Here is a 28,000-nt window from a genome sequence, read left to right as displayed (position 1 = left end):
AAGTCTCTAAAGTCAATTTACAGAAATGCATGATTAATGTCAAGAGAAAAAAGGCAAAAAAGGGTGCAAAAATATTTATTGCTAATAAACCTGTCAGTTGGTGTATATTTGCTTTATATTTACAATAATAGAGTACAGAGGAATGGGCATGTGAAAGAAAATCCCAACCACTTCAATAAATACACAAGGACTGCCACTGAACTACAAACACCCACAACAAACTCTCAAAACAGATGGTGCCAGTGGAGCCCCTCTACAAACTCAAATATGTCTATTTAAATTGGAGCAAGGATTCCATCCAGGTCACCACCCTTGTGTTTTTTTTACCGTGTGTCAGGTTACAACACGATGCTCTTTCATGGCCGACGACTCTACTCCGCAACACTCCGTCTGTGCTGGAATGATGACAGATCAATGGCGCATGCAGAACTAACAGTCCCATTGTTTCAGCACTCACACATTATTATGCAGCTTCACCATTCAGCACACTCTTGGGCTGGGGGAGTTAAAACAGTAGCTTACACACTCAAGAGTTTTGGTGTATGTAACAACCATTAAAAACAATATTTACAGTAAGACAATAGCAACAAAAATACAAAAAAAACAATGTCACAGTTAACTGAAGTGCATGAAATTCTAGAAACTCAAACTTCATACCATGTTTCCTTTAATAATGTAACGCGTGTGTTTAGTGACCAGTGTGTAGTGTTACTAAATAGAGCTAAAATATATTGGGCGTCAAAACATGCAGCAGGGTGGGGAGACCCGACTTGTCACAGTCAGAACTCCTTGCTGTCTTTGTTGTCAAACAGGTGGAGTCGCTGTTCAGCCGTCAGCCCTTCCTTAAGACTCTGAGAGGGGAGAGAGAGAGAGAGAGAGACATCACTGACAAGGTCTTGGGATACATTGTAGAGAGGACACCAGCGGGTCATGAGCGAGCCGTTTATCGGTTTCAGTGCAAACGTGCTGCCACCAAGTGGTCAAAAAAATCCACACCATAAAACGTGAACATTTGAAATGGTATTTCCTAAATACATAAATTCCTTTTCAGTGAAGTGTTTTTTTATGTGTATTCAGACTTAGATTTATTTTACTTAAGAACTCAGTTCATTACCAAATCTTTTTCCTCTAACTATATATCCTGTAGAATCACCCCATGTTTTATAATCATCATTTCCAACACACTTTCTGCATTAAGTACATTTCATACCGCAATGAATAATGATGCATTTGTTATGTTAAGACACTCATCCATTTAAAAGTTAACAAACTTGAGAAATCAGCGTGTCATAGTGAGACATCACAGTTGTCTTGTTGAAACTGTGCTGCAGTGTGAAATCATGCATCCTTCTTATTGAACAACAGGCAAACGAAATCACACGTGCGTGAGTAAAGACCAGGAGGAAGATTAATGATCAGGAGTGAAAGGTCAAAGCAGACTGGTTGTGAGGCGAGAGGTCCCAGACACACCATCATGCTGCCACACTGGGTGTCACTGGCAGGTCAACACCATGCATCTGTGCAGTCACACTCATCTGAGGCACGATGGCCTCGTAAGGACTTCAGAGTTAGGGGTGCTCAAACACTGTGGGTGTGTCCTACCTAAAGGAGGGGGAGGGAGGCCTACACGTCCTCAGCAGCCCTAACTGTCCCAGGGCATGTCTCGATTCACAGACTGGGGACAGAAGTGTGTGTTAGACTACTACGCCGTTAACTTTGTATTACAATCCAAGAGTTGGTCACACTGGCCCCCTTTACACTTGCTCACTTCAAAGTATTTTTGACCTTCTGGCGTGCGCTGAATACCTGAAACCACAAGAAAGTATGATGTCCATTCATATCCAATTTAATCAATACCTAAGTCTGAAGTGGACCCAGGTCGCACACGTTGCGAGGAGGGATGCTACGATCACAGATGAACAAAACAGATTTTATTTTAACACGCTTCCCTGCGCAGCATTCTCCCATGTCTTTACATGACAGATTGAAAGAAGCTCCACAGCAGACGTGACAGACTGATCGGCAATGACCGGCATTCACCCATCACATTGATATCGGCCGATCGGTGACTGATTGACTGGAGCATCCCTAGTGAGAAGCGTTCAAGTCCTGAGAAACCTGCTCATCCAGGAGTGAGATCTCCACATTTAGTGTATGTGCTGACTGATGACAGACTCTAAGAGAGACATTGAAGCACTTTTAATAAACCAAACAAAATCACACTTCAATTGCCCGTGATTTAAGATACATAGAGCAGGGGTCTCAAACCAGCCCTCAAAGGGCCGCAGTGGGTGCATGTTTTTCTTCCAAGTCTGGTGCTGCTTGTTTCACCTGACACCTGATTGGTTAAACTGTGTGTGCTTGGTTGGAACAAAAACCTGCACCCACTGCAGCCCCTTTGTGGATCAGTTTCAGACCCCTGAACCCTGAGGGTCGGCAATATCTGCATTCACAGGGCTCCAACAACCAAGTTTGTGCACAGCACAGCTACATACCTTGTCTCATTTGTCTGATCTGTACGGTTTCTGCTTCAGTTTCATATTAATCCCAACAAAACAGCGCAGCAGCATCAGACTGAGACCTGTCAATCATTGATGCGTGACTCGCCCACTGTTCAAAGACAGGTGTGTAGGAGGTGTAAACATGTCTATAGGCTGCTCTTTCAATAAGCACTGGCCGACTGGAAGTAAATAAAAACCCTACACTACTACCACTGAACATTACTAGCCACATTCATGGACATGAATTCATTCGCTAAAGCGTCATACTAACACGAAATGCCGGAGCAGATTGACATTAACATTAATGCTCGGATTAAAAGTTTTGCTTTGCATTGGAGGCAGTTTAATGTGATGCTGTGCGGTTGTGCTTTAGAAGTGAGTGTGTGCTTTGGTGAAATGCAGGTCTGTCTGTTCTTTAATAATTTCAACAAAACCTGGATCCTGCGTCGTTACAATACGTTTGCTTAATCGTGAAGGACTGTGAGGTCGGTCATAATATATATAAAAAAAACCAAAACAAAAAAAAAACAATTGACTCTAGGATCAGGAAAAACGTGATTCATAATTGTGATTGTCATTTTTGCCAGAATGTCGCAGCTCCACTTAAAAGTAGGTTAGTGCAGTCTTTGATGTAATGATGATCCAAACTAAACCTGTGTCATGGACCGGCACTGCCGTCACAAATGTTTGTTTACGGCATACAAAGGCCTGGATTGTGACTTCTAAAACATCGGAAAAAGTATAATGGATTAGTTTGATAGAGTCATCGCCCTCTTCCACGGGGTAACACTCTGACTTAAAATGAGTATTGAGTTGTACATAAATAAACAAAACAACTATTGGTAGTGTGAGTACATTGGAACAAAAAACACTTGTAAGTCAAATCATGTTTTTCATCGCTTCAATAGCAGAACATGATGTCACAGACAAGAGAGAGATGATGAAATAAAAACATATATACTGACATTGTCTCTCAGCACCATCTTATCTGCTATTTCATTGTGGGCACGTTACAAGCATGATAAAATACACATGGTGAAATTGGACAAAGCATTTTAAAGCCACGTGTAAAAGGGGGCTCAAGCGACCATTTCAAGTGAGCGATCAGCGCTGCATGCAGCTCGGCGAGCCAACAGTAGATGGCAGGAGGCCACTTTGTAACAAGGTCAAATTAGTATTCAGCTAGGCTAAAGCTATTAAGCACAGGCGGCACCACATTATCAGATAAAACCTGATTGATTGGAACAGAGGGACCTACCTTGGATCTCATGGTGCGCTCTGACCTTTTGGCTACAGCAGCTGCCATTTTGAGAATGTCAGGGTTACTTTTCGACTTCATGATATCTGGAAGAAGATATGAATGTGTTAAATGGGAGTTCTATCCAAATCTACTCAGACATCACACTAATTCTAATTTCCCAAGCGATTACTAAAGTTCTGTCCGTCCCTTACCATAACCCCCTCCTCGCTCCACCTCCTCCAGTGTTGACTCCCCCAGAGCCTCGTGAGCAAGCTGTAGCTGATCCCGGAGTCGGCCAAGATCCCGCTCTGCCTTGGCCCTGACAATACTCAACTCTGTGTAGATGTCCTTATACTTGTCAGTCGCATATTTCTTATCCTGAAAAAAAAACAATACCTTTTAATGAGCATTCAAAAAGTGAGAAGGGAATAAATGGTCACATGCACAGAATTTACTCTTTGAGCAGCTTGCAGTTCATCTTTCAAGGAGTTGATTTCCTGCTTCAAGTACTGGACTTCAGATTCCTTTACTCTCAGCATCACCTGCAAGAGATGCACGTGGACAAAGACATTTAAGAGAAAATCACATCCCATCTGTAAAGCCGAGAACTTGACACTGGGATTACTTAGGGGTATGAAATATGACGATCTTAGAATGAGAAAGACTTGAACAAAGTAAGGAGATTGTATGGATCACTCTATACACTAGAGCTATGCTGACGCACCACCACTGACTCTCAGTGGAAACACTGCACTCTTGTCACAAACGTACGTCCTGCCACACACTGACCATCGGTGCGAACAAGACGGTTGAAAACATGACTAGCTGTTTTCTTTACCCGATGCTTCTCATTGCTTAACCGTTGGCTTAAAATGAAATGTGCTCCCTTAATTTAAAACATTATTATTTTTAAGCATTTGAGCAAATGACTGTCTGAATGGTAAAGATTTGTCTGGAAACTCCACAAAACTACAATAAAATTGTGCCAAAGGTACTGTGTAATACGCCGCAATGATGAAGTTGATAAATTTTGATGCAAAAGAGGTGAGTTTTGTTCATATCTTACCTCTAATTCATAGAGTTCTTTGCCTTGTATTGTTGTGTTTGCGTCTCCTGGTCCATCCTCGGAAGCCATTGAACGCATCTTGGTGATCTCTGTGGCTAGACGGTTGTTCAGCTCCTGAGAGTAACAGCAGAAATACAGTCGGACATCGTTCCTTGATATTTTATGGGGAGATTGTGTGTACCTGGTTGTGTGCATTCAGCTCCTGGTTCTCTCGCTGGCACTGGCGGAGGGCCTGCCTCTCAGCTTCCAGTGCTTGGGCAAGGTGGGCATTTTCCAAACACTTCTGGGAATATTGTTCCGACAACACCTCAATCTCCCGCTGGAAAGAGCACAGCTCTTCCCTAAAACATACAAAAGCACAATCCGCTTACCTTCACGTTGGAAATGTGAATGTGAGACCACTTAACATAGTTCCAGTTCTAGCGTTGATTCAAAATACATTTTGGTTAAAAAAAACTGAGGTGATAAGCTTCAGGAAAAACATACTCGTGCTGTCTATGGATCTCCTCCATGTCAGCATTCTCTGCATTGTTGTTAGCCTTTCGCGCCTTGTCCAGCTCCCGCTCCAGCTCGGTCCGATGGGCGTTTTTCATGGCTTCAATAGCTAGAAATAAAACACAAGAGAAAATAAAACACCAACCGGTACAATTGCAATCATGTGGGAATGCTCAGAGTGCAAACTAGTGCACCTTATGTGGTGGGCTATGATTTAAAATGAGACTTAAATTCAAAGGAAGATGCATTTATTTATGTTGATGAATGTTTTTTTTATTTATTTACCAGAGATAGTAGCTGCTGTTTCTTCAGCCAACAGTCGTTCTTTTTCCTCTTGGAGGTTTTCCAGCTCTCTCTGATGTTTCTTTTGCAGCTCATCGATCACCTTCTGATGAGATTCCTCCATGGCCGCAAAGCCCCTCTCACAAGTGGCCTGTCACACAATTGAAAGGAAAAACTATCAGTTGATAGATCATAGGACCCAAAGGCTTTTCCAGTCTACGAATCAGAAAAGCCTCAGGTCTGCAATGATGTCTCTATTATTCAGCAAGCTACTGCTTGTTAGCCACGAGCACGCGGAGCCTGTGAGCACAAGTTGGGTTAATGGGAGAGAGAGGATTCACAACACAGTCGAGAGATGCACAGGCAATGAAAGGAAGGTGTTATATACTAGTAGGCTTTGAGTGCTGCTAATGTGATCCCAGACTGTAGCTCTTTAACTACAACTTCAAGGCAGCAATTCTGAACTTGTCCTTGCAACCCAAATAGGCCAGGCCAATTAAATCAAGAGGTACCAAGGTTAACTTATCACACAGGGGTACTCGACGAAATTCCAAAACCAGCTTTGCACTGCTATTATAACTATAGCAAGTTTCCACATGAGAGGATTTCAAAAGCCTGGCCACTAGGCCGACCCAAAACTCTGTCCTGTTTCCGTTCCCCATTCACAGCCACTAATCTCATAGCTCAATGAGAGGCAGTATCCTGGCCAGCGTCCCTCCTTTCTGACTCAATCTAACTCCAGCTACACAGGGGAAATGGCGGACTAGTGAGTTTTCACAGGGATAAAATCCCCCTGAGGGGCACGGGATGTGAAAGGCTGTAACATTCCTCCCCCAAGGGAGCAAACACTAACTTCCTGACTGACATCAGACTTTATTTAGATGCACGTCAGACTCCAGCATGTGTAAATATATTCTTGGCAACACAACAGGAAGGAACTCATGACTTACTTTCTTTTGAACATATGGAGAGCAAAACATTAGCTGCCTGTGGCATCACCCAACTCGGGTGACCAGACTCATAAATTACTGCACTATAGAGTATACATATATGCACATCTTCTTTTAACTTGTGGCCAAAAAAAACATAAAATGATAAACAACGTTTTTCTATTTGACCAAGCATAAAACACAGTACAGTCAGACTCCTGCAAATACTTGCCATGCAATCTATCGTGTGCCAGTTCAGCACAGTTCAGTCAATATACAACAATTGCGGTTACATGAGCAGTTATTCTATGGTCTGAATGACGATTAAATCTGTCATATGTGTGTGCTCATACATCAAACATTTTAGATCGGTTCAGCTCCGATTAAATGCTTGAGCGTGCACATCTGAAACAGATAGTGTCTTTCCGTTTAATGTAAAACAGGGAAGATTTAATGTCAGATCAGAATACATTTATTCAGATGATTGAAAAACTGGTATTGATTTTGGGCCGATGATCAGGTCACGTTTATGACATTTTCAGTAAAACAGAACGCTAAAGGGTTTCATTGTGACATCAATTATTTTAAAGACATTTTTTTTGCATGTCGATGCATATTTTGATGATTAAAAACAGAAACGGAGTCAATTCACTTAAACGGTTAGAAAGCTCACAGAGAAATGAAGGAGCTAAGAGAGAAGAGTAATCTAAGTTCAAGTTCTGCACAAGGTTTCGAACAAAATTGGTTCCTCGGATACACAACTACTCAGATATCAATTATGAAAGGAGGTTAGAATCCATGCAACGCGAAAGGATACTGGCTTAAACAAACAGCAAGACAAGCAGCGGAATAAGGAATGTCAGTAGAAGTCAGAATGAGGGGAACTGGGAATGCCACAAAGGAACACAAGGCATCACAGATGGCGACGGCAAGGACAAGGAGGGCTTCCACCTTCAAGTTTTCCAGGTCAGTCTGGTATTTCAGCCTGAGGGCGGTTACGTCGTCCTGCTCTTCTCTGCGTCTCATCTCTTCCGTCATGACTGACACTTGGTTGACCAGCTCCTTAATGCGATCTTTCAGGGTAGACGGCTGGCCAGAGCTTTCTGTGGGAGACTCCTCTGCGAGTCCTGCACCAATCATGAGTCTAAGTTCTTCCATCTCTTGGTCAAACTTCTCCACAAGATCCATTTGCTCTTCTTCATGTGTCTTCTTCAGGTTTTCCAGGCAGTTGGTCAGCGAATCAAGCTTACGAACATTTTCTTCAGAGCCCATACGCAATGCCTCGTGAGCATTAGCGATTTCCTGCCTCAACTTTTCAGCAGCCCGCTCATAGCCATCTTTGACCTCTTGTAGCTCTTTACTGTGCCTAGCCATCAGGTCCTGAACCACAATAGTTTCTTTATCAACAGAGTCAACTGGTTGTCCATCTGACTGGATGGAAGTCTGCAGCAATGATGAGGTTTTCGTACATGCTTCACAAAGTCTATTTTGGTGATCTGCCAGTTTGGACTTGAGATCTTCGGTAAGCTCTCTCAATTTACAACAGTTTTCACATGGTAAGCTGTCACACTGCTCTCTGTCGCTAACATGGCCATCTTTTTCATGCTGTGTTTTAAATCTCAAAATTGTGTACAAACTGTAAGCTTCTCTTAAAGCATCGAGCAAATATCGAATGGACTCCTGCTTGTTCACATCCACAGCAAAGCTCGCTTTTGCTAAATCCAGAAATTCCTCATCTTGGGTAGTCTTCAGCGTACTTAGGATCTGTGTTAGAAAGGCTGACTTTGTCACCAATATCGCTCTCATCTTTTTTAAAATGATAGCACGCGTTTCTTCATTATAACAGCTGTACATAGAAGTTAAATTGGATTGCAAAGCGTTGGCACAGTCCTGTTCCACTGGGTTAAACTCACTATTCAAAAGCATAAAGCGTTTGAGTGCTAACTGCTGTGCCACAAGTCTTTCACAACAGCCAGTATCTCCCTCTTTAGTTTTAAGCGTTGCCTGCAGCTGCCAACAAAGTTCCCCCTCAAACACCAACCGAAGCTCCTCGGCACTGAGACAGTTCAGCGTTTCCTTTGCAGACCCTTCGCTAACAAATAAAGTGCTTTTCACTTCTCTCAGCATTTCCTCCGCATTCTCTTGGATTGGTTCTAACATGGCTATGACTCTATTTGTTGCATCAAACATCTTCTCAATCTCATCCATTACTTGCTCTATTGGACCCTTATCACAACCCTGCTCTGGTTCCTCCTCTGCACGCTCACAAACCTCCCCTTGAACTGTACTTGTTTGGACTTCTAACCTCTCTCGTAATAATCTGATTTCATTTTCCGCTTCTCTCAGTTTAGACTCGCTAGTTACTTGAGCTTCTTCATGTTGTCTGATCAAATCTCTGTTCCTGGTTTCCAGTTCAATACACTGCTGTTCAGCAACGTGAAGACTTGACTCTGACTCAAACAGTCGATCTCTGAGTTGCTCTTGCTTCAAGTCTACACCATCTTGGTCATAATCATCCTGGAATCCAAGACCTTTCAAGGTGGCCTCCTTCAGCTGCAGCTTCTTCTCTGTCTCGTTGAGGGTAATGCCGAGCTCCTCCAGTGTAATCAGCGCTTCATGAAGTCTCATGGACTTTTCGTTCAGCTCTCGTTCATAATATTCCCGATCGATTGCATTGGCCTGGTTCTCAACAAGTTCTGCCTTCAGTCTTTTCAATTCTTGCATGACAAGGTGGTGCTGTTTGCCACCTTGCTGGTTGACCAGCTCATCTTTAAGCCTATCTATCTCTCTATCAGCCTCTGTCAGCTGGTTTACAATTTCCTGAAACCTTTGTTTCAATGCTACATTTTCAGTGGTTAACAGCTCAATCCTCTGGGAGAGAACACCAATGGTCACGTCACTTGTGTCAGGATGATTGTCTGTACAAAGGTTTTGAATGCTCTCATAATTGTGCTTTTGAACTTCATCCACTAAATCTTCCATGGTTACCAGACGGGCTTCGTATTCACGGATACTTTCTCCCGCCCTTGCTAAACTCTTTTTAATGAGTTCATTTTCCAACTCTTGCTGACATTTCCAGCTATCCAAGAACTTCTGCAGCTGATTGTGGTCAGTTGCTTCTTGACAGGAGCTATGCGATGTCAACACCTTTGCTAGCTCGTGCACAGTGAGAGATTTGCCAGCAGTCAAATTGTCTAGTTCTTGAATTGCTCCAGCGTTGTCTTGGAGATTGAGGCAAACACTTTTCTGCACAAGCTCATGCCCAGGTTCCTCCACAGCGGATTGAGGGGCAGGAAAGCAAGGATCCTTGGTGGCGTGAGGAGAAAGTTGAAGGCCAAGCTGTGCCTGCATATTGCGTTTTTTCAGCTCTTGCAGCTTCAGGAGCTCTTTGGTCTCCTGATACTTCTTTGTTAAGCTTTGCGCTTGAGAACTAACCAGCTCTGGCCTCTTCGTCTGGGGCACAGCATCAGCCTCCAGACCCAAATGGAGCTCCAGCTTGGAAAAGGGGACCAGACAGTTGGTTAACACACAGCAGGGGGAACACAAAGGTAGATAAGAATTATAGCTCTCATCCAAGTTTCACTTCTCCAATATAAAAACAACAGTCAAAACAGTCATTAGCAAAATGACCTCCAATTTTATCAAACGAAAAAAATAACTAAAATGTTAGGGTTTGGTTTAAATGCTGTTAACTAAAAGCAGAAAGAGGAAACTTCAATCATGGTCGTGGTTAGTGCATGCACATTAGATTGTTAAAGGGTAGTTACTGCAATGTTAGTCTTCAAAGAATGTAATTCATTAAAAGGCTCTAGAGTTCGTAGGTCAATGTGAGAGTAACACTCACACACACATATTTGTGAAAATAACTAGACACAATTTTGATATAAAAAGGTAAAATAAAACTGAGTTGTGAATATTCACCATAAACACACAGCCCCACTTAAGAAAATGATCACACATTGTTAACACGTTAAAAAAAAATGAAAATCTTTCTTTTGCTGTGGTACCAGTATTCAGTATTCATACAATTCAGCCAAAATACGACTGGGGATGTGCAACAAATCCCCATAGTAATTAATTGACGTTTTATGTGCTACTTTGAACTGGAAAGGCCATTATTTTCTGCAGTCTCATAGATCAACCATTATGATTTAAGCAGTATCAGCCAGTACTTCGCACATCAAACTTTTGTGAACACATTCATACCATTACAGCCCATTGTCCTGAATGTAGCTCACACAAATTTCAAGCTTTCTGGAATTCCAGCCATGATTTCTCAGATTTGGACAACAAATTTCAATTCACCCAAAAGGAAGCATAACAAATCCTGGAACACACTGTAACCCCAAACACTACCAACAGGTTCATGAACGGCTTAATAACAGTAGTAAAAGGGAATGCGGTCCTTCCAAAAAGAGACTACAAAAAGCCTTCATGGATTTGATACTTAAAGCAAGGACTGCCTGCTGCATTTAGTTTTCATCAATTCTTCAAACAGAAGCATCACATGTCACAGCAGAAATAGTTAACTGAATAAAAACACAATGGTACAAGACGTTAATGAAGCTTGAGAATGACATGTTCATGCAAATAAACAGAAATCAGGCAAGAGATGGGACGCTGGGCTGCTGAGGTGTAAGTGACTGTTGATGATACAACTTTATAGTACTAGATTAGACAGCACCTGGAGTGCACTGGCACTTGACAATGAGTATATATTCCAGTTTTATCTCTAAATAATTCAACTCAGCACGCAATTATACATAATTATGCACAGTAATGTTTTGGGTTTTTTTCTCAACGAGAGAATTAGATGATTGTGAAGTCAGAAATGTAGTATTTCATTTATGATGTATTTATATATTTGCAGAGGACGCCATTCTTTTAAGGATGGATTCTTTTAACATACTGTCCTCAGGTGTGTGGTTTTGTGTCAACCCACACAGCAGATACAGCAAAAGTGATCAGGTGTCATCTTAAACAAGAATGAATATCAGACTGATGATCAAATGATGACAGTCTTCGGACACCTGATTGGTGAAAAGGTGTCCCCTTGATGGGCTGGAAAAAAAGCCTGCACTGCAGTGGACCTTGGCATTGATCCTTAAAAAAAAACTTCTCCCGAGCATATTGATTACTAAATTTAGTGGGAGAACTCCATGTTGAGTTTGAGGACCCTGTCAGCACACAACGGAGTGTGACTGTGCAACGGCACTTAAGCAAACATGATGCTTCTCCCACATAGTGAAACCCACATAAACAACATCTGGAATGAAAAAAAAACATGATTTTGATTGAGATTTTGAAGATTTCATGATAGACACCAAAGTGAACTCTGACATACTCCTGATAACTGATGACTAGCAACCATCAATGAGCACATACACGCAGCAAAATAATATGCTACACACTAGCAGGCAGCGGTGGGTGAGTAGACTTCAGACTTGTGGTAATTTTAATTGAAATTGAAACATCACGCATCATGGAAGTGGACATGATTATGGTGGTTTTCGCTGTGTTTTTAACTGAAAAATACCGAAAGAAACACCATGATAACTAAATGACGGGAGTGAGTCGGTTGCTTGACCGTAGAACTAAAATGCAAATAACACAATCTGGCAGTTTTGAGACTATAGTCTGATAATTTATGAAATGAAAATTCCTAAATAACTGGCAAACCAGTAACTGGACAAATAATCAGTAATTGATCTTAAAAATACGGTGACTGCTGGCGATAACGTATGAATTAAAGGGTAAAATGTAAAGTGAAATTGATGAAAATATTAATGATTTTCACATGCAATGACCACATGCAAAGGCACGGATCATATTTGAATGTCAGTTGAATGATTTAACTTGTAAAAACATGCACAGAAAGATGATGAAGCAAATTCACAGTAACCATTTTACCATAAAACCATGCAACACTTACGGGAGAAATGTAACCTGTCCTGATGTCATGTTCTCTTTCCAGAGCAGTTTTCAGCTGGAGCTCAAGTCCCTGTTTGTGTTTGTTGTAATCCAGAAGCTGCTGATGACAGGTTTCCAACTGAGCCTTCAGGTCCTCCATCTGCATGCATTAATGGACAGATCAAGAAATGCATACGATGAATAATCTACACTGTAGTGGCTTAAAGTGTCTTGACATGGTGCCTCATTTGTAAAAAATTGAAAGTGGCAATAAATACTACTACAAAAGACAGGTAATTTAAATATTTGTAAAATGTTTCCCTACCCCTTGCTTATAATTCTCCAGCAGCATCTCAAGCTCTGCTGTGTCCCTGGTTTGGGCAGTGGAGGGGAGAGGTACCCTCCTCTCCTCTCGTATCGGAGTCTTCTCCACCTGCCGCCAGTGCTCTTCAATCACTTCCTCCACCTTCTGCTGCCTCTCCTCAGATGCGGGGCTGGGACCGTCAGGCACCATTTGACAGACTCCCTCACCATCATCAATGCTGCTTTTCTTAGTCTCTTTAACGGCAACATTCTCCACCGATGAAGTGGTGACAGACTCGTATCGTTTCCGCCTCTCCTCTCTTCTACGATTGCGCTCTAGCTCTCCAACGTCCGCTGAGAGACACTCTGCTTCCTGTGCTCTTTGCTGAGCAAGCGCCTGAGCTATAGGTCTAAACTCTGCCCAGTCAAAGGTCTTAGATCGGCCCTCTCGTCGACGCTCACGGGCACGGCTCTTTATGACAGCAGGAGTGGGTTCTTTATCCACTGACGAAGCTTCAGATGACGGGGAGTCTTGAGTGACATCGGGTCTGCTGAGACCCTCCATAGGAGAAAAGGAGCCGTGATCCTCTGTGGAACTAAAAGCACACAAAACACATTTGATTGTCACAAACGGAAACACAAAAAAAATTAACAAATAACAGCACAGACCTCGCTACATCAGGAGCATTGGAGGGTCTGACATTCTTCATGACCGCCTGGATCCAGTTTCGCCGTATTCCAGCCGTCATAGCGGACAGCGTGTGGACTCCCTCCTGAGTCTACACATTTCAAACTCATCAGCTACTGAACTTTAATAACATTTAAACAATATTACAAAGCAGAATACTTTATCAAGAGCGAGTAAACTAAACTTTCTGAAAGTCTTACATGTATTTGGAAACCATAGTTGCGTTGAGCCTGATACTCGGTCACGTTGTGGCAGTTTGACAGATCAATCTCACCATCCAGGTCAGAAGCCTGAAAAAATATGCGAAGGAGTTTACAATTTTTATTTTAATAGTCAAGTATTCATGAAAAATGTGTTACGGATGGCTCACCTCCTCTGCTATGGAATCTTTGTAATATCGTAGACTGTGGTCTGTCAACACAAACCAGTACTTCTTCCACTATAGCAAAAAGAAGTAAAACATAAATTACTGTAGTCAAAGGCACTTGAACTTATCTGCCTGCTTTTAAAACATTAATGGTTGATGTTACCTGTCCTTGGTCATCCAGCTTCACCATCCAACCTTTCTTAAAGTTGAGTAAATCCGGCTAAAAAGCAAAAAAATATAATGTTGTAATGTGTTACTTTTCAGTGCAAAATACCACGATGCAGCATTTTTCAATCAGAAAAAAACTACACATAGTTATTATTTGTAGCAAACAACATATTAGCCTTCACATCATCGTCATTCACATGTATTCCCATAATAAAGGGCAGCAACAGTTGAACCTTGAATTCCGAATTTCATCTCAATCTCAACTGTTTTCACTTCAATTCAGGTTCTACATTCAGTCAGAGTTTGCAACACCAATACTTGCCAAACAATAACAAAGCAAATGAACAACGAACGAAAGAAACAAAATCAAACTGAAGTCATCAATACACAACGTAAGCAGCTGCAAAGGCACGCGCTAACCCGCACACATGTAGGTAAGGGAAGAAGTTGACCCTGTGCAAATTTAGAATCACAATAAGAAACAGAAAAACAAAGGAGCTTGAGACAACTTCTGCCCAAATATTGTTCCCAAAAGTCAAGTCAAAAGACATACAACTCTGAGCTATGTGTTGTTATCACACGGTGGAGAACAAACTGACACACACTTGTGAACAGTGACCAAAAGAGGCAGTGCTGATGTGTGACACACAAACACAAGTACACACACACCACACAGGAGCAGAGGTAGGACGGTAACCTGTAGATGAAAGGGAGAAGAAGGGAGCCATGTTGTGGTTTGGTTGACAGCATCCCCACCATCTTACCACCAGACCAGAGAAACTTAAGGAAAAAGGCCATTCATTGTTCGACATATGCAAGATGATACACCACAATAAAATTCGACAAATGTGTGTGACTTAGTCAGAAACTCTTCTTCTTGAAAAAAAAAAACCTTACCCTTAAAACATCCAAAAAGGTTCATTATCACAAAAGCATTTGCATGGGGAACTTTGTCCACAACAAATGGAATTTTACAAGGCCAAGAATGTAATTAATTCCCATGACATTAATTTAGAAATTAGTGTAACTTTGTTAGGCCGAGTTAGATGAGGTTAGATGAAGATTAGATAAATAAGCCATTAGCTATTTGGCGCAGCATATCCCGAGAATGACATTTTTGTGCGGACCCACAGATGATCCATGGCCAAGATATCACAGGACAAATGAACCATTTGAAAAAAAGGAAGGGATATGGAAAACACTCACCGTCATCACTGACTCAGTGGTCCTCCGGTCCAGAGACTTTGCTCTCCTCAAAGGTGGTAGGGTGGAGGGGAAGTCCAAACCCTGACCCACGTCATGCCTCCTCTCCTGGAAACAAACAACACACTTGAGGATCACTGATTGTGTAGTTCAGCTGCATCAAGCTATTTAGAATAATAAAAAAACATTATTAAAAACCCATAAGATCAAGTTTAATTGCATAAAAACTACATCAACAGCTTATACTGTCTTCAATTCCACTTAAGATGACTAACACTACCAATGATTCACTAAACATGCACCTGCTCTAGGCAGACGGGTCAGAATAGACTCAATGGTCTCTGATGCTAACTAGAGATTAATGGTAGGTTGGGCTGGGAAAGGGAAGCACAATCACGAGGGGAATCCCACCACAGAATGGAAACCGGAAATGAATATAGCACATTCTGCTGACCTCTGATCCACTACCAAGACAAAGACAGGACAAAGGGGGGAACGACAGAGGGGAATGGGGCAATAGTATAGGAAAAGAGGGAAGGCACATGAGGGCGGGGCTTGAAAGGGATAAATAGTTCTGGCTACATTTTTTGTCTCCATTCTGAATTGTAGACACGGAGAGAAAAACGTAACGCTTACAGAGTCTCACTAGAGGAACACTGCTCAAACAATCGAGACTTTACCTCTCCATGAAAGCGCCGGTGCTGGCTCCGGCCCTGACGATCAGTGCTTTTCCATGATTCTTCGACTTCCATTTTCTCTTGATTCTCCAGGTCCAGGGCCTCCAGCTTCTCAATCACACCAGATCGGCTGAGAAACAAACAAAACGCAGAATGGGAAAACATTCACTTACTATTCACCTGAGAGGACAGACAGAGAGAGGATGAGGGGGCATGGGGTATAGCAAACCAGCACTGTGACATGCACAGGCCATGAGGTGTCAAAGCAACATATTCTGCGTTTATTTTAGCCTGATCAGCTCAAGCAGGTAGTGCAAGTAGCACAGTTTACGGTGGCCTAAAGTGAACACAAAGTAATACTGATTAAAGGGGGATTCATGAGAAAGAATAAATATCTGTTACAAATAAGTTATACTTCTTTTGAAAGATGTAATAACCCTGTGTCGCAGATGTTGTTATAGTAGCCTAATCTAAAACAAAATGCATCATAATGATCATCCTTAGCAAAAAAGTCACTTTTGCATATAGTTTTTAACCCCATCCAGTCCTCAAAACAAATTAACACCCTTGTTAGAAAGTCAAATTGATTTCCTGTGAAAATATATTAATGAAATGTCACACTTGGCAAAGGCCTATGTTCAAAGATATAATACAGACAAACATTTTATTATTGTATCACAATTAGACAGCAAGCTGCATCCAAACCCTGTGTTAGTTAGTCATGGAACATGTAGCTCTTAAGTGTCAGTTATTTTAAGCGTTGAATCAAAGGAACGATGTGACATTGATGTGAATTACAATTACGGATGTTACTCAAGTCTGTGTGTGTGTGTGTGTGTGTGTGTGTGTGTGTGTGTGTGCGTTGCACATGTAAGAGGATAAGACTCAAGCAACCTCTAAAAGAAGCCTTCTAACCTTGTCTAAATCAGAGACTGATTAAATACTTGCGTCGTCAGTGGAAAACTAATGTGCTACCAGACTGATTTCATTGGTGTCTTAAGAGTGATAGTGTATTGTGAAAGTAGGCCATTTAAGACAGAGAATTAAATGGTGAAGCAATGATACCTAAACAAATAACAATAATAATAATGTTGATGTTTAAAGACTGGTCAAGGTCCTGTGAGCATCAATTACAGCTTGACAATTGCATGCTGTTGACAAGTCAACTCAGATGAGGCAAGTTCACAAAGAAGCAGTTATCGGTATGGGATGTAGCTACTGGATTCCCACTTGACTATGATTTTTTTTGACTCCCGCTGCTCCTTCTGTTTGATGCTTAGGAACAGCAAATTACTGATAATGAGTTGTCAAGTGTGACTCTCGCCTCTGTGATGATGAACAATGAAAATACCAAAACAATGATTGAAATATGCATGCTGACGTTTAGAGACAGTCAAGTCAAGTTAAGTTAAGATCACGTGTAAAGACTACAGTGGATTTTAGGAGCATCCTGAACATTTGTTAAACTTCACTGTATACTATTAAGCTGCCCTCGAAGGTGGGAAATGCAAATACAAACAAGTAACTGACCTGCTTTCAGGACTCAGAACACCTTCCCTCTTCTGCCTCTCTGGGCTCCTAAAACGCCCTCTCTTCTCAGCTTTTCTGCTTTCTGCCTCCAGCCGCCGAGATCTTGGTGTGTCATGATGGCTATACGAGTGCCCACCTCGCTGAGCGGCTGAGTGGCTGTCTGTACTAGTAACTGTGCTACCACTAGCATCAGAGTCCAGGGAGCTAACTGAGCCACTGATATGTGAGCCATTGGAAAGCAGTGAGCTGCCTGAAGGGAAGGGGTCACTAGGAGCAGGTGAGAGGCATCGTGGGATTCCTCCCAAACTTGAGCAAGAGCCTGTCGGGGAAAGCAAGTCACTGGGAGGTTGAGGTACAGAGCCATGTAGCACAAGGCCCCCACGGTCCACCTCATCACCATTGACTGAGCCAGCATCGGACCCCTGACCTAGTGAAGCACCGTCTCCTATGAAATACAGAAGAAAATTTTACAGACTGTTGAGATAAAATATGGCATTGATAAGCAGAAAGGATCTTTGATTACCAGCTGTTGGCAGTGGTGACCCCGGAGACTGTTCGGTGGAACCCCATACTGCACTCCCATCTGCTTCTCTTTGGTTCAGCTCTTCCTGCCAGATGATGGAGCTGGAGTCTGGAACTCTCTCTGCTTCTGGAATACCAGAGCCAGTCACCGCAACCTTAGCTGGACCAGGTTCCTGCACCAACAAGCACGCATGAATTAAGACAGTGAGAAAGAAATTAAACAACTCAATGAGTGGGTGGAGTTACCTGGGAGGTAGCAGGCTCTACCTTGCGCTTCTTCTTCTGGTTTTGTTTGTTGGTTCGGGGGTATACAACCAACTGCTCACTCCATCTGATAGTGAACACATTAAGAAACCATTAAAATACACAATGATTTATTATTTACACCAGTGGTTAAAAAACTCACCCATTTATGATCTCCTTATTCTCTCCCCTGATGAAGTATTCCTGCTCTGGGGTGATGATGCATAAAGAGTTTTTCTGGCCAGTCTTGGGCTCAGCATCGACGACATCTGTACACAGGTTCATGTTCACAGTGCCCTGAGGAAGCGTGCTCGGCTAGGGCAGAAAGACAAAATCAGTGAGGTTCATATCTATGACTTAACACATGCAGCATTTCATTTGTGTTCGATAATCATACTTAATGTAGTTACACAAAAACAAACTAAAACCTTGTGAAATGACATGAAGCCATGTGATCATCGCAAATATATGTATTTGTCAAGTATTTGTCAAAACTCGAACAAGCAGCAGAACCAAGTGCAAGTCAAATTGAAATTTAGAAAAAAAAAAAAAAAAGGAAAATACACTTGATCCCAGCTGGTGAGAAAATTGTCCATCAGGAATAAAATTCTGAACAAATTAAATATAATAAAACAATGTCTAAATATTATAAAATAAAAATATGTTTATTTCCTAAATGACCTCAAAAGAAGATGTAAAAATGTAAATGAAACTATCGTCATAAAATGTTCTAATTCATTTTAAAACTGCTTCCACCGGTGCTTTAATGAACAGTTTTAACTGTAGGGGCCATCACTTGATATTTTTGTTTTCAATAACTTCAAACGACCAATGCAGCTGTCATGTCAATTTGCTGCCACCATATGCGGCAAGTGTATTAAAACAGAGCGTCTCGCAGCCCGCACGACCCAGAGATGTAAAACAAAAAACTTTTAGCGGCCCTCTGGGGGGTGCTCGCACCCCAACCATGAGTCTCGGACCTATGGTTAAGATTCACTACCGTAATGAATAAGACTTGGTATTGACACTTCAAGCTGAATCTCTATTGATCAGCCGGTTAACAGCAACAGCTATAAAGAGCATGGACAAACGAAGACTTCTTGATGGATTTAATTTTTTCATACTGTGACAGAAAAAAGCCACATGATTATTCAGGAAATATATGCATTAATTAATATTCAAACTATCAGAGGGTTTTATATTCTGTAAAAAGCGATTTTTGCTCCCATTCAGCTCCTTTAAAGGCCACAGTACAAAGATCCGGCATCATTAAGATCAGCATGAAAACCAGTGGCTGCCAAATATGGCCATTACCCTGTGTTGCATTTTGGACACAGAGCATGGAATTCTTTGGAGAGAAAACCATCACACTAGTAAAATGAAGCAGTTGCTGGCGTGTGATGGTTTGGAGTTTGTTGAAGGTATTGCTGAGCTCACCACTCAAATGAACGTGCACACCGAGAAAGCACACAAATATTTATGCATGAAAGTCTTGTCTCAGTTCTGTAAAGGGCCACTTGCAATCACAGTGTAAATATGTTTGACAGGGATTTTGAGATTAAACCCAGAGAAATTGTTTTCAACACTCTGTTAGGATATTGTCAAAACGCTTGATTTCAAATATCAATATCAACCATATCAACAAAGGTAAATTTACACCACGTCATACATGGTTTAACACTATACACAGTTTTACTGTTATACCCTAAACACGACTTAAGTTATGAAAAAGTGACATGCCTTCATCGTACATACATGACATAATCCATAACATAATGTTAATCGGATCTCAAACAACAGATCGGCTCACAGAGTGAGAGCATCCTTACAATGCTCATTACAAGTAGGTCAAATCTGACATTGTGCCTATCCAGTATCCTGTACAGTACTATGGCATCCCAACATCGTGATTATGACTAGGGATGGACCCATTCCGTTACTGGTATTTGGTATGGACTTGATCCAGTCTCCTAAAGTGGGATGGGATATCGGTGAAAAAGGGTCAGTCCAGGAAGCTGCTTTTGACATTTAAACTCTATGTTAAATGTTCACGTCGACGTCACACACTGTGCCCATCCGAATGATAACGAGTGGAAAGCACAGGTACCGGTATCTGGACCATAAAACTCAGATTGGTGCATCCACAATTATGCCCAAGCGATATACAAGATGAGTTTTTTTTTTTTGATAAAACACTTATTGACTAACAACATCAGTAATTTTTTGGTATTTCTGCCCGAAAACCACTTGCAGCTCCAGAATGACAGCAGCCATCTAAAACGCAGGTTCAACTGTCTCGACGACATGCTGAAAAAACATGCAATAAATTTAAACATGTTATATAGCAGTTTGAGATAAGGGGCAACATTTTCACCAATTATAGTATTATGTAAGTACTTCGAGTTCAGAAGTCCCAATGTATAGTACATTACTGCACAAAGAGAGAAGAAAAATTAAAAAAATCCTTCTGTATGTGTATTTTTTTTCCATTTGAGAACAAGTATGGGTATTGGACAGCCACTGATGCATAACATGTTGAGATCCCCGGTGCGATGTTTCCAACAGGAAGAAAAGCACACATTGCTGATTTGTCTATTACGGTAAAAAGAAAAAGACTGACTTCATCTCAATATGTCAGTGAAAAATAAATTGTAAGTCAAGCTCCTTTCCAGTAACCATAAACGCATAAAAACTCTTTAGACTGAAGGAAAAAAAAACAGCTGTTCGATTGATGATGAGTCCAGCAGTGAGTGCTCACATGCAGAAGCAAAACCTGTCCCACCTCAGTCCTTGATAGGTGGTCCTAAAAAGAAACAATGATGTTCTTTAAGTCCTGCCCATCTAAACTCTTCACATGACCCATCGGTCCAAACATGGACAATTTTGCTGAAGCCAATGAGTGGCCGAATTACATTGGATTTTCCGAAGTAAGACAGAAGTGGTTCTAGGGGAAAGTGGGCCTCTTTCCAACTAATGTTTCAGCTCATACTCGTGGTCATTGACCTTTCAACCCTAAAGCCATCAGGGTGGTCCCATTTCTTTTCCGACTTGGACATGAAACACAGCAACATTGAAAAAAAAGCTGTGAATCAATTTTATCGAAAACAGTACCGGGTAATTGTTTTCTGTCTTGTCTGTCTCACATGAATTTCTGTGGACACATAAAATGCTCCCACACTGTAGATATATACACAAATTACAGTATTATGAACTACAAACATAAATATCACTTTCACAGATAATGATCTAAAATTAGTGCAGCAGGCTGTACATGGAATGTCTGGGTCTGGGACGTATCTGGCCTTATCCTCTGTGCTTTTTAGGGACTAGTTCAGCCTTTCCTTTGCTCTCAGAGGCTGCACAGCGAGAAGCCTGCTGTAGTTCACCAAATAAGGGCATTGGAGGAGGAATGTTGCTTTCGATGGGGAGCATCTTTCCTTCTACTTCTTGAGAGAATAGATTTTTTAGGGAGACCATGGCATCCTTTAGTAACTCTGTGAACTACAGCTGACAATATAATCTTCACCGCACGGCCTTATAGATGATACGAATGTTTTCTACATCGCAGACTTCATGTCTGATTTAAAGGAAGTTGTATTTTAAAGAAAATGTATCTTAACACTGTACAACAACGTCACATTTAGTAACACAATAACGTGATGTTATTGTGATGTTGACTCATTGGTCAAACCACCACCTAACAGAAATGACTTTGACCAAGTCTGGCACATTTACATGTCCCTATCAGTTTTCAGAGGTATTGGAGAGTTCCCAAAACAAAGCAGTCATTTCCCTGACCCAGTTTTCCTACCTCTTGGTACACATGAAAAGAGCTGAAGACAATGAGGTGGACAGTTTTGGAATCACTGATACAATGAAAGGAAAAACACAACTGAACAGCAGCCTGGGTGTCAGTGGAAACGCATTACACAGTGGAAACTTGCACACACTCACTTCAACACACTGCATTTCCACTAATTGTCATCAATAACAGCATAAAGAGATTCACTAAAAGCAAAATTCAAATATACAGCTGGACCAAATAAATGAGCACCTCCAGGAACACACACTGAAATCACTCTGAACACAAGCTTGGGTTTTCAGTGACAAGATTAAAAGAACAGCTATTCATGTCAACATTGCTGTCGCCAGTGGCTGTAAGTGGATCTTCAACATGACCTTTGAACTAGTGTACATATGGGTGGGAATTATTTGTTTCCTCCTTCACTGGGACAAAATCAGTGAGGGACTGCTGTAAGATGCAAAAAAAAAAAAAAAAAGCTTCTGGAAAACACACTAAATGAGAGTAGTAAAAAATTATATTAAAGTCTCCACATGCACTAGCCCATGCATATTGGATATTTCCTGTGATGGACCATAAGAGCTTTATTTTCAAAGTAGAAGTCCAGGCAAATGAGGTGTTATGATTGTGGCTGCCTTCCTCATTTAAGAGACCCGGAGTGCTCAAATTTCATCGCCAGAACCACATGTGTTTCGCAAACTGGCTAGTACTTCACGACCCCCAGTATTTACACGTAAGCAAACTAATCTGCAGCCTGCTTAGCCGGTATTGGCTCTTTGACCCATGTCACATTCCCATGGCGACACAGAGGGACAGCAGCACAAACATGAGACAGTCTTCTTGTGGTTCTTTTGCCTTTGTTTAACTCTTTGGTAGCCCTGGGAAGGTCACCGACGGTAGCCCACGGTACTCACCGACTCATCCAAAGCAAAGCGTAGACAGCCATGTTCGTATAAAACAAAGAATCGCCGTTGCCATTTCTGTTCAAAAACAAAACAGGTTCAAAGTGGATTAAACATTTCTCTTATGAAAATATGTGATGCAAAGATCCAAAATCTGTAGCATACAAAGAAGCTACACTGGGCTTACGGCAACTGTGAATAGAGTGTATACTAAACACTCTTTAGCATGTAACCCTGCTTTCTGGCTGCTGGATTGATGAACAGCTTAGCAAAGGACAATGAAATGCATTAATAACTCACTTAGCAGGTGTTTCATTATTAAGTCATTTCATCTATCCATTCCAAAAACTGTGTGACAAAGCAGCAAAATTGACATTGATGAAACTTTTAGGAACAGACAGGCAGGTCGGTATAAATGAGCTTACCCGCGATCTCTGCATGGGATTGTCAAAGTCTGTGCCCTCAGGGGCCAAGCACAGCCACCCACCATAAATGGGTTTAGCCTGTTAAAAGAGAGAGAGAGGAAAAAACATTTTATCTATTAAATCAACTTAGAGTGTGAGCTGAGGGGGGGGAGTGATGGAAAAAAAAGCCCTTGGTTTACAGCCCATTGGTTCAGTAAAGCAACTGACAGAAACAGAAAACTCATTTGGGAGCTGTTCACCATAATAATCTCAATTTGATGACCTTTGAGAGTGCTGTCCTACTGTTCCTGTTTCTCCATGTATGAGTTAAGTTGGGAATGAGGCTCATCAGGCACACTTAAGTAAACATTTGTATACATTATGCCCTCATTGACGTCATTTACCTCAGAAATATATCTAAATAACGTGTCAGTCACACATAAATATTAAACTGCTGAAACCCTGTTTGAAGTTTATTTAATATGAGTGCTCACATTTGTATAAAAACGCTAAATCAATACCATCCTACACATGAAACCTGCCTGCATGCTCAGGAACATGAATGAGTGATTAGGTTACATCTTATCTCTAGAGAGTCTGCCATCATACTGGTTAGCAGAGATGCTGACAGCCCTACCCAGACTGAATGATCGAAAGATCTAGTGGTCTATTACAAGGAGCTGAATGGTAAAGTTGCTCGGCAGAAATCTGGCATCTTATTCGTCATTGGAAGCCTTAAAACATTAACAAGAAGTTAATGTATTCATTAAATATCAATGCAGTTTTGTGACATCTAACACTGTGATGTGAAATTGAAATCCTGGGGTGACACTGTCATTATTGGAATCCTAAATGGGTACCAACAGTATAATGGATTTCCTAAACTGAGGCATGTCTCATGCCTCTCACCAATGTATCGGAAATCCATTCCACAGTTAGCAGTGACTCGCAGAGCAGCTGAAGGGAAGAGATTTGAGCTGAAAACATGAAGCTCAGACTTGGCTCTTTGGATCAGTCATCTCTGCTGGTTGGATCGGCAATTCCCAATCTGTCATAAACATCGGAGCCCGATACGGATACTAGATCTGATCGGTCCCGCGCCTAGGCCTTGGTTACGACCAACCGGTCGGAAGTGAGATTGGACATAAGTTGAATGCCATTCAAAATAGCTGACGCAGGAGTTATAGGTACTACTGTAGACAACGGTAGATCACAGTGTCAGAGTGAGATGATGGGATACTGTGCTGCCACAACTGTCGTACGCGATGCCAGCTGGCTGCCACAATTGTCGTACGCGTTGCAGAGCTGGTACGTGCTGCGATGCCAGACATTGAATTAAAAAAAATAAGCACCTGCTGGCTGTGGTCGTAAGTACGGGTGGACGCAAGTCGAGCAGGCATACTGACAGGAAAGCAGCCCGTGAAAAGTGACATGAAAAAAATGCTACTCGCATTTTACTGCAAAAGTGATCCACCCGTACAGACGTCTTTGATCTTCAATCAGCAGTGGTGAGTCTCTTCCTATGTCGGGTCGAAATGCTTGTGTTCCATGAGTACAACAGTCATTATGATGTTTCTTTCGGGATTTTTCTGTGAAAAACACACTGAAAACTGTCACATTGATGTCCACCTCCATGATGCATTACTATCAGTTTATTCCAATGACTCCACTTTGTTTCTATGTTTGATCACGTGAGACTTCATCTTCAAAAGAGGTCACTTTTCTGAAGGTGTGGTCACTCTCATTTAAGCAGTGGCCACGCTTGTTTACATGGAGCGGAAACCCTGTACTTCCTTCAATTATGGTGCTTCAACTATTGCGTGTGGTGCCAGAATGAAACCCCCGCAATAACATGGGAACACTATACGTAAGACAGAAGACAAGATCATAGATGTTATATATGCAGAGACTGCTTAGGCTAAACTTGAAATGTGAAATCTGTGGCAGTGGTGTCACGTTTGTTCAGGGAACACTCTTTTGCGTGAATCACTTGGAAGAAGGGCACAGTCAGTTTCTGAACACATGCTGTCTGGGAATGGGGGCTCAGAGGTTTGACACATTAAATGTGGACGGACGTAAGACAACTTAAAAATTTACAGTTACAAAAGTTAAAAAGTTACAAAAATGGCCTTCTTCTAGATTCCTTCCACTGGCTCAAAAACCTGACGTCCTCCTGTCCATCCTCTCTTGTTCAACCTACACTTTGACTATACAGTAATGACAAGGTGCACAACACTTACGGGGTTGCACTCTGCACATATATTACACACATACAACCTGTCTGTACATACCAGGTCACAGGAAAATGCCCATACTGTGGGGAAAACTGTAGCTGCTAGCTAGCATGTCAGAAATCAGCGGTGGATGTGACATTTTGAGATGCACTGAATATGCAGTAAGCTACTGGCACCAGCACTGCCCATAATCAGACCGACAGCAGGAAAAGTGCCAGATTGTAGCTTGGATTAGAGGTAGTGATGTAACCACGAGCTACCTATTCTGATTTAAACCAATGGGGATAAGAGAGGCATTCAATTGAGCAACAAGTAATTTGCAATCCTGAAAACAGCAAAACCCACAAACACATAGCATTTTGCTCATGAGGCCCTTTGAAGGACACAAAATATATATCATCTGGCATCAATTACCAAATGCAACAACAGCTTAAAGTAATGATTAAAACCTGAAACATATGTTTCCATCAACACTAGAGAATAATCATAGTTGAAATAAGAGAAAATTATTTCTTAATACAATGTAATTACCACCATTGTACAGAAAGGTCCCGTTTTGACAGTAGTTGCATAGGGAGAGAAGAGACATTTCAATGTGCAATGTGTTTTATTATATTTCCTGACATTTTGATTTCAATTTTTTTTAATGAATCCATGTTAATATTAGCTATAACGATACTAAATATAGCTGATACTTTTGTGTTTCTTTAAGGCTTGTACCAATGAAAGGCCATACAGATCTCTTTAAATGCCAACAAACAAAATATGACAAAGTATTGAGGAATTCAGCAGAAGCTGCTGAAAAGCTCCTTCATTTTCAACCTCACCACAAATGAGATAACAGATCATACAATAAAGTAATTTTGTATTGGTTTTGTTATTTTCTCACTGTAAATATGATTTGCTGAATGAAGGATGTGTATGTACTTCCTGATGACTAGAGAGCTGTTTTGCGACTGGAATGCTATCTTTGTAGTGCTATGTATTCCAGTTACCAGGTTGATGCCTGAGACCAATGCAGCTTGACAACAATTTAACAGATAGGAAGTGTGGACAGTTGCAGGTCTTTAATCATGAAGCAGTGAATAAATTCACATCACAGCACCTGAAAGCACCAGTTAAGAGGCTACATTACTCCCTCCCTTACTATAACGATTTATTAAATATGTTTAGCTGTACTAATCTCTTACTTATGGAGAAACAGTTGTCTCGGTTAAATATTTAACACGTACAAGCTAAGTGTGGCACACCATGACATATGCCCAGGACCTAGGCAAAAAACCTTAATTGTGATTTGCATAGGTTTATAGTAGTAACATCCCATTGAGGCTTTCAAAACAAACAATGCATGGCGGATTCAAAAAGTAAATATTGGACTTTTGACATTTACCTGTGTCAGATCCTGGTCCGTCAACAAATGCAGCTCTCGGGGTTTGAAGCAGTTTTGACATTTACTTTTGTTGAAGAAGTTGGCTTGGAATTTTCTGCAGGAGTTCTCTTTGGCGGCAGACATGGTCTTCAACCACAAGCAGGACCTGTCACTTCCTCGGGGTGTAACTGTAATCCTTGCGTTTTGCCTTTCTGATCAGACCTCACAGCTAAAAGACACCCCCGTGCATTTTAACTTCAGTGAATAAAGAAAGACCTGGCCAGGGTGCGAAGACGACTTTCAATCCAAACGCCTCCTCAGTTGGTTTATCCAATTACTGCTTTGAGATAAATAATTAGCAGCCATGAATCCAGCCTTCTCATCACTCAGTCAGTGGCCTGGCCTGCGACCACAAAGCGGAGATAGACAGAGAGAGAGAGAGAGAGACCGGAGGCTAATATCCTGTTAGCTCGTCAATAAGGCTACGGCTGCAGACATTGGCGTACGCTTAAATTCGAGGTCGTCGTGGCCGGTAACGTAAGAGTCCAACGTGAAGGTGGGAAGCTCACATACAGATTCCACTCAGTCCATGCGAAGTTCACCCAGCGCCCATCTGCTAGGCTACACTTAGCCCTGGCGGCTAGCTTTGCAAATACGCTTCACAGGAGGCTGCTCTCCAAAACTTGACTTTTTCTCTTCAGAATAATCCCGGGCTCCTTTGGTGTTCACCTCGACATAGGCTCTGTGTGCACGGACGCAGCTTCCGGTCACTCAATGAAGTAGAAATGAAGGCGTAACTTCACGTCCCATAGCAAGGTTAGCAGCAGAAGGTTTATTTTCTTCTTTCCCAGCGGAGCGACGACGGGAGCTCGGCTCACACAAATTCTGGAATTCCATCAAGTCTCGCGATAGCTGCTCAACACTGCCACCGAGTAGAGACGCGCGGCACCTACCAAAATGATCCGCTATATCACACTGTATAAATTCACTTGACGCCGTAGTTTGGTGGCGTTATATGATAGAAAAGAGGCTAATATTTAAACTATGCATATTTACCAATCCAACTGAGCATACGGTTAAGAAACCGCTCAGTGCAATTTCGTTGTAAAAATCATAATTAAATAATGTAGCAAACTTCATGTATCTAGATTTGATGAATAATTCA

General features: G+C 41.6%; 1 protein-coding gene across 3 annotated transcripts; it reads right to left on the bottom strand.

Annotated features, from left to right (window-relative positions):
* Window positions 1–23: 23 nt before the first annotated feature.
* Window positions 24–27,713, bottom strand: mprip (myosin phosphatase Rho interacting protein). 3 transcript variants are annotated; one of them, XM_053865023.1, is made up of 25 exons: window positions 26,857–27,713; window positions 23,254–23,331; window positions 22,841–22,906; window positions 18,288–18,439; window positions 18,128–18,212; window positions 17,883–18,054; window positions 17,360–17,804; window positions 15,833–15,959; window positions 15,156–15,260; window positions 13,945–14,001; window positions 13,785–13,853; window positions 13,615–13,704; window positions 13,396–13,505; window positions 12,749–13,322; window positions 12,446–12,583; window positions 7,465–10,008; window positions 5,588–5,735; window positions 5,294–5,411; window positions 4,989–5,148; window positions 4,808–4,921; window positions 4,197–4,283; window positions 3,954–4,119; window positions 3,760–3,845; window positions 1,603–1,675; window positions 24–851 (listed from the first exon to the last, which is right to left on the bottom strand). In XM_053865023.1, exons 1-24 carry the CDS (start codon window positions 26,977–26,979, stop codon window positions 1,643–1,645), a joined length of 5,847 nt encoding a protein of 1,948 aa, XP_053720998.1. In that variant the 5' UTR covers window positions 26,980–27,713; the 3' UTR covers window positions 24–851; window positions 1,603–1,642. The 3 variants fall into 3 exon arrangements, with proteins under 3 accessions (XP_053720998.1, XP_053720997.1, XP_053720999.1); XM_053865022.1 differs by lacking the exon at window positions 1,603–1,675 and having other exon boundaries at window positions 28–851; XM_053865024.1 differs by lacking the exons at window positions 1,603–1,675; window positions 7,465–10,008 and having other exon boundaries at window positions 47–851.
* Window positions 27,714–28,000: the final 287 nt, after the last annotated feature.

The sequence above is a fragment of the Synchiropus splendidus genome, chromosome 5, assembly GCF_027744825.2.
Source record: "Synchiropus splendidus isolate RoL2022-P1 chromosome 5, RoL_Sspl_1.0, whole genome shotgun sequence".
Lineage (NCBI taxonomy): Eukaryota > Metazoa > Chordata > Actinopteri > Syngnathiformes > Callionymidae > Synchiropus > Synchiropus splendidus.
Note: the sequence above shows the minus strand (reverse complement) of the source record. Positions and strands in the feature narration are given on the sequence as shown.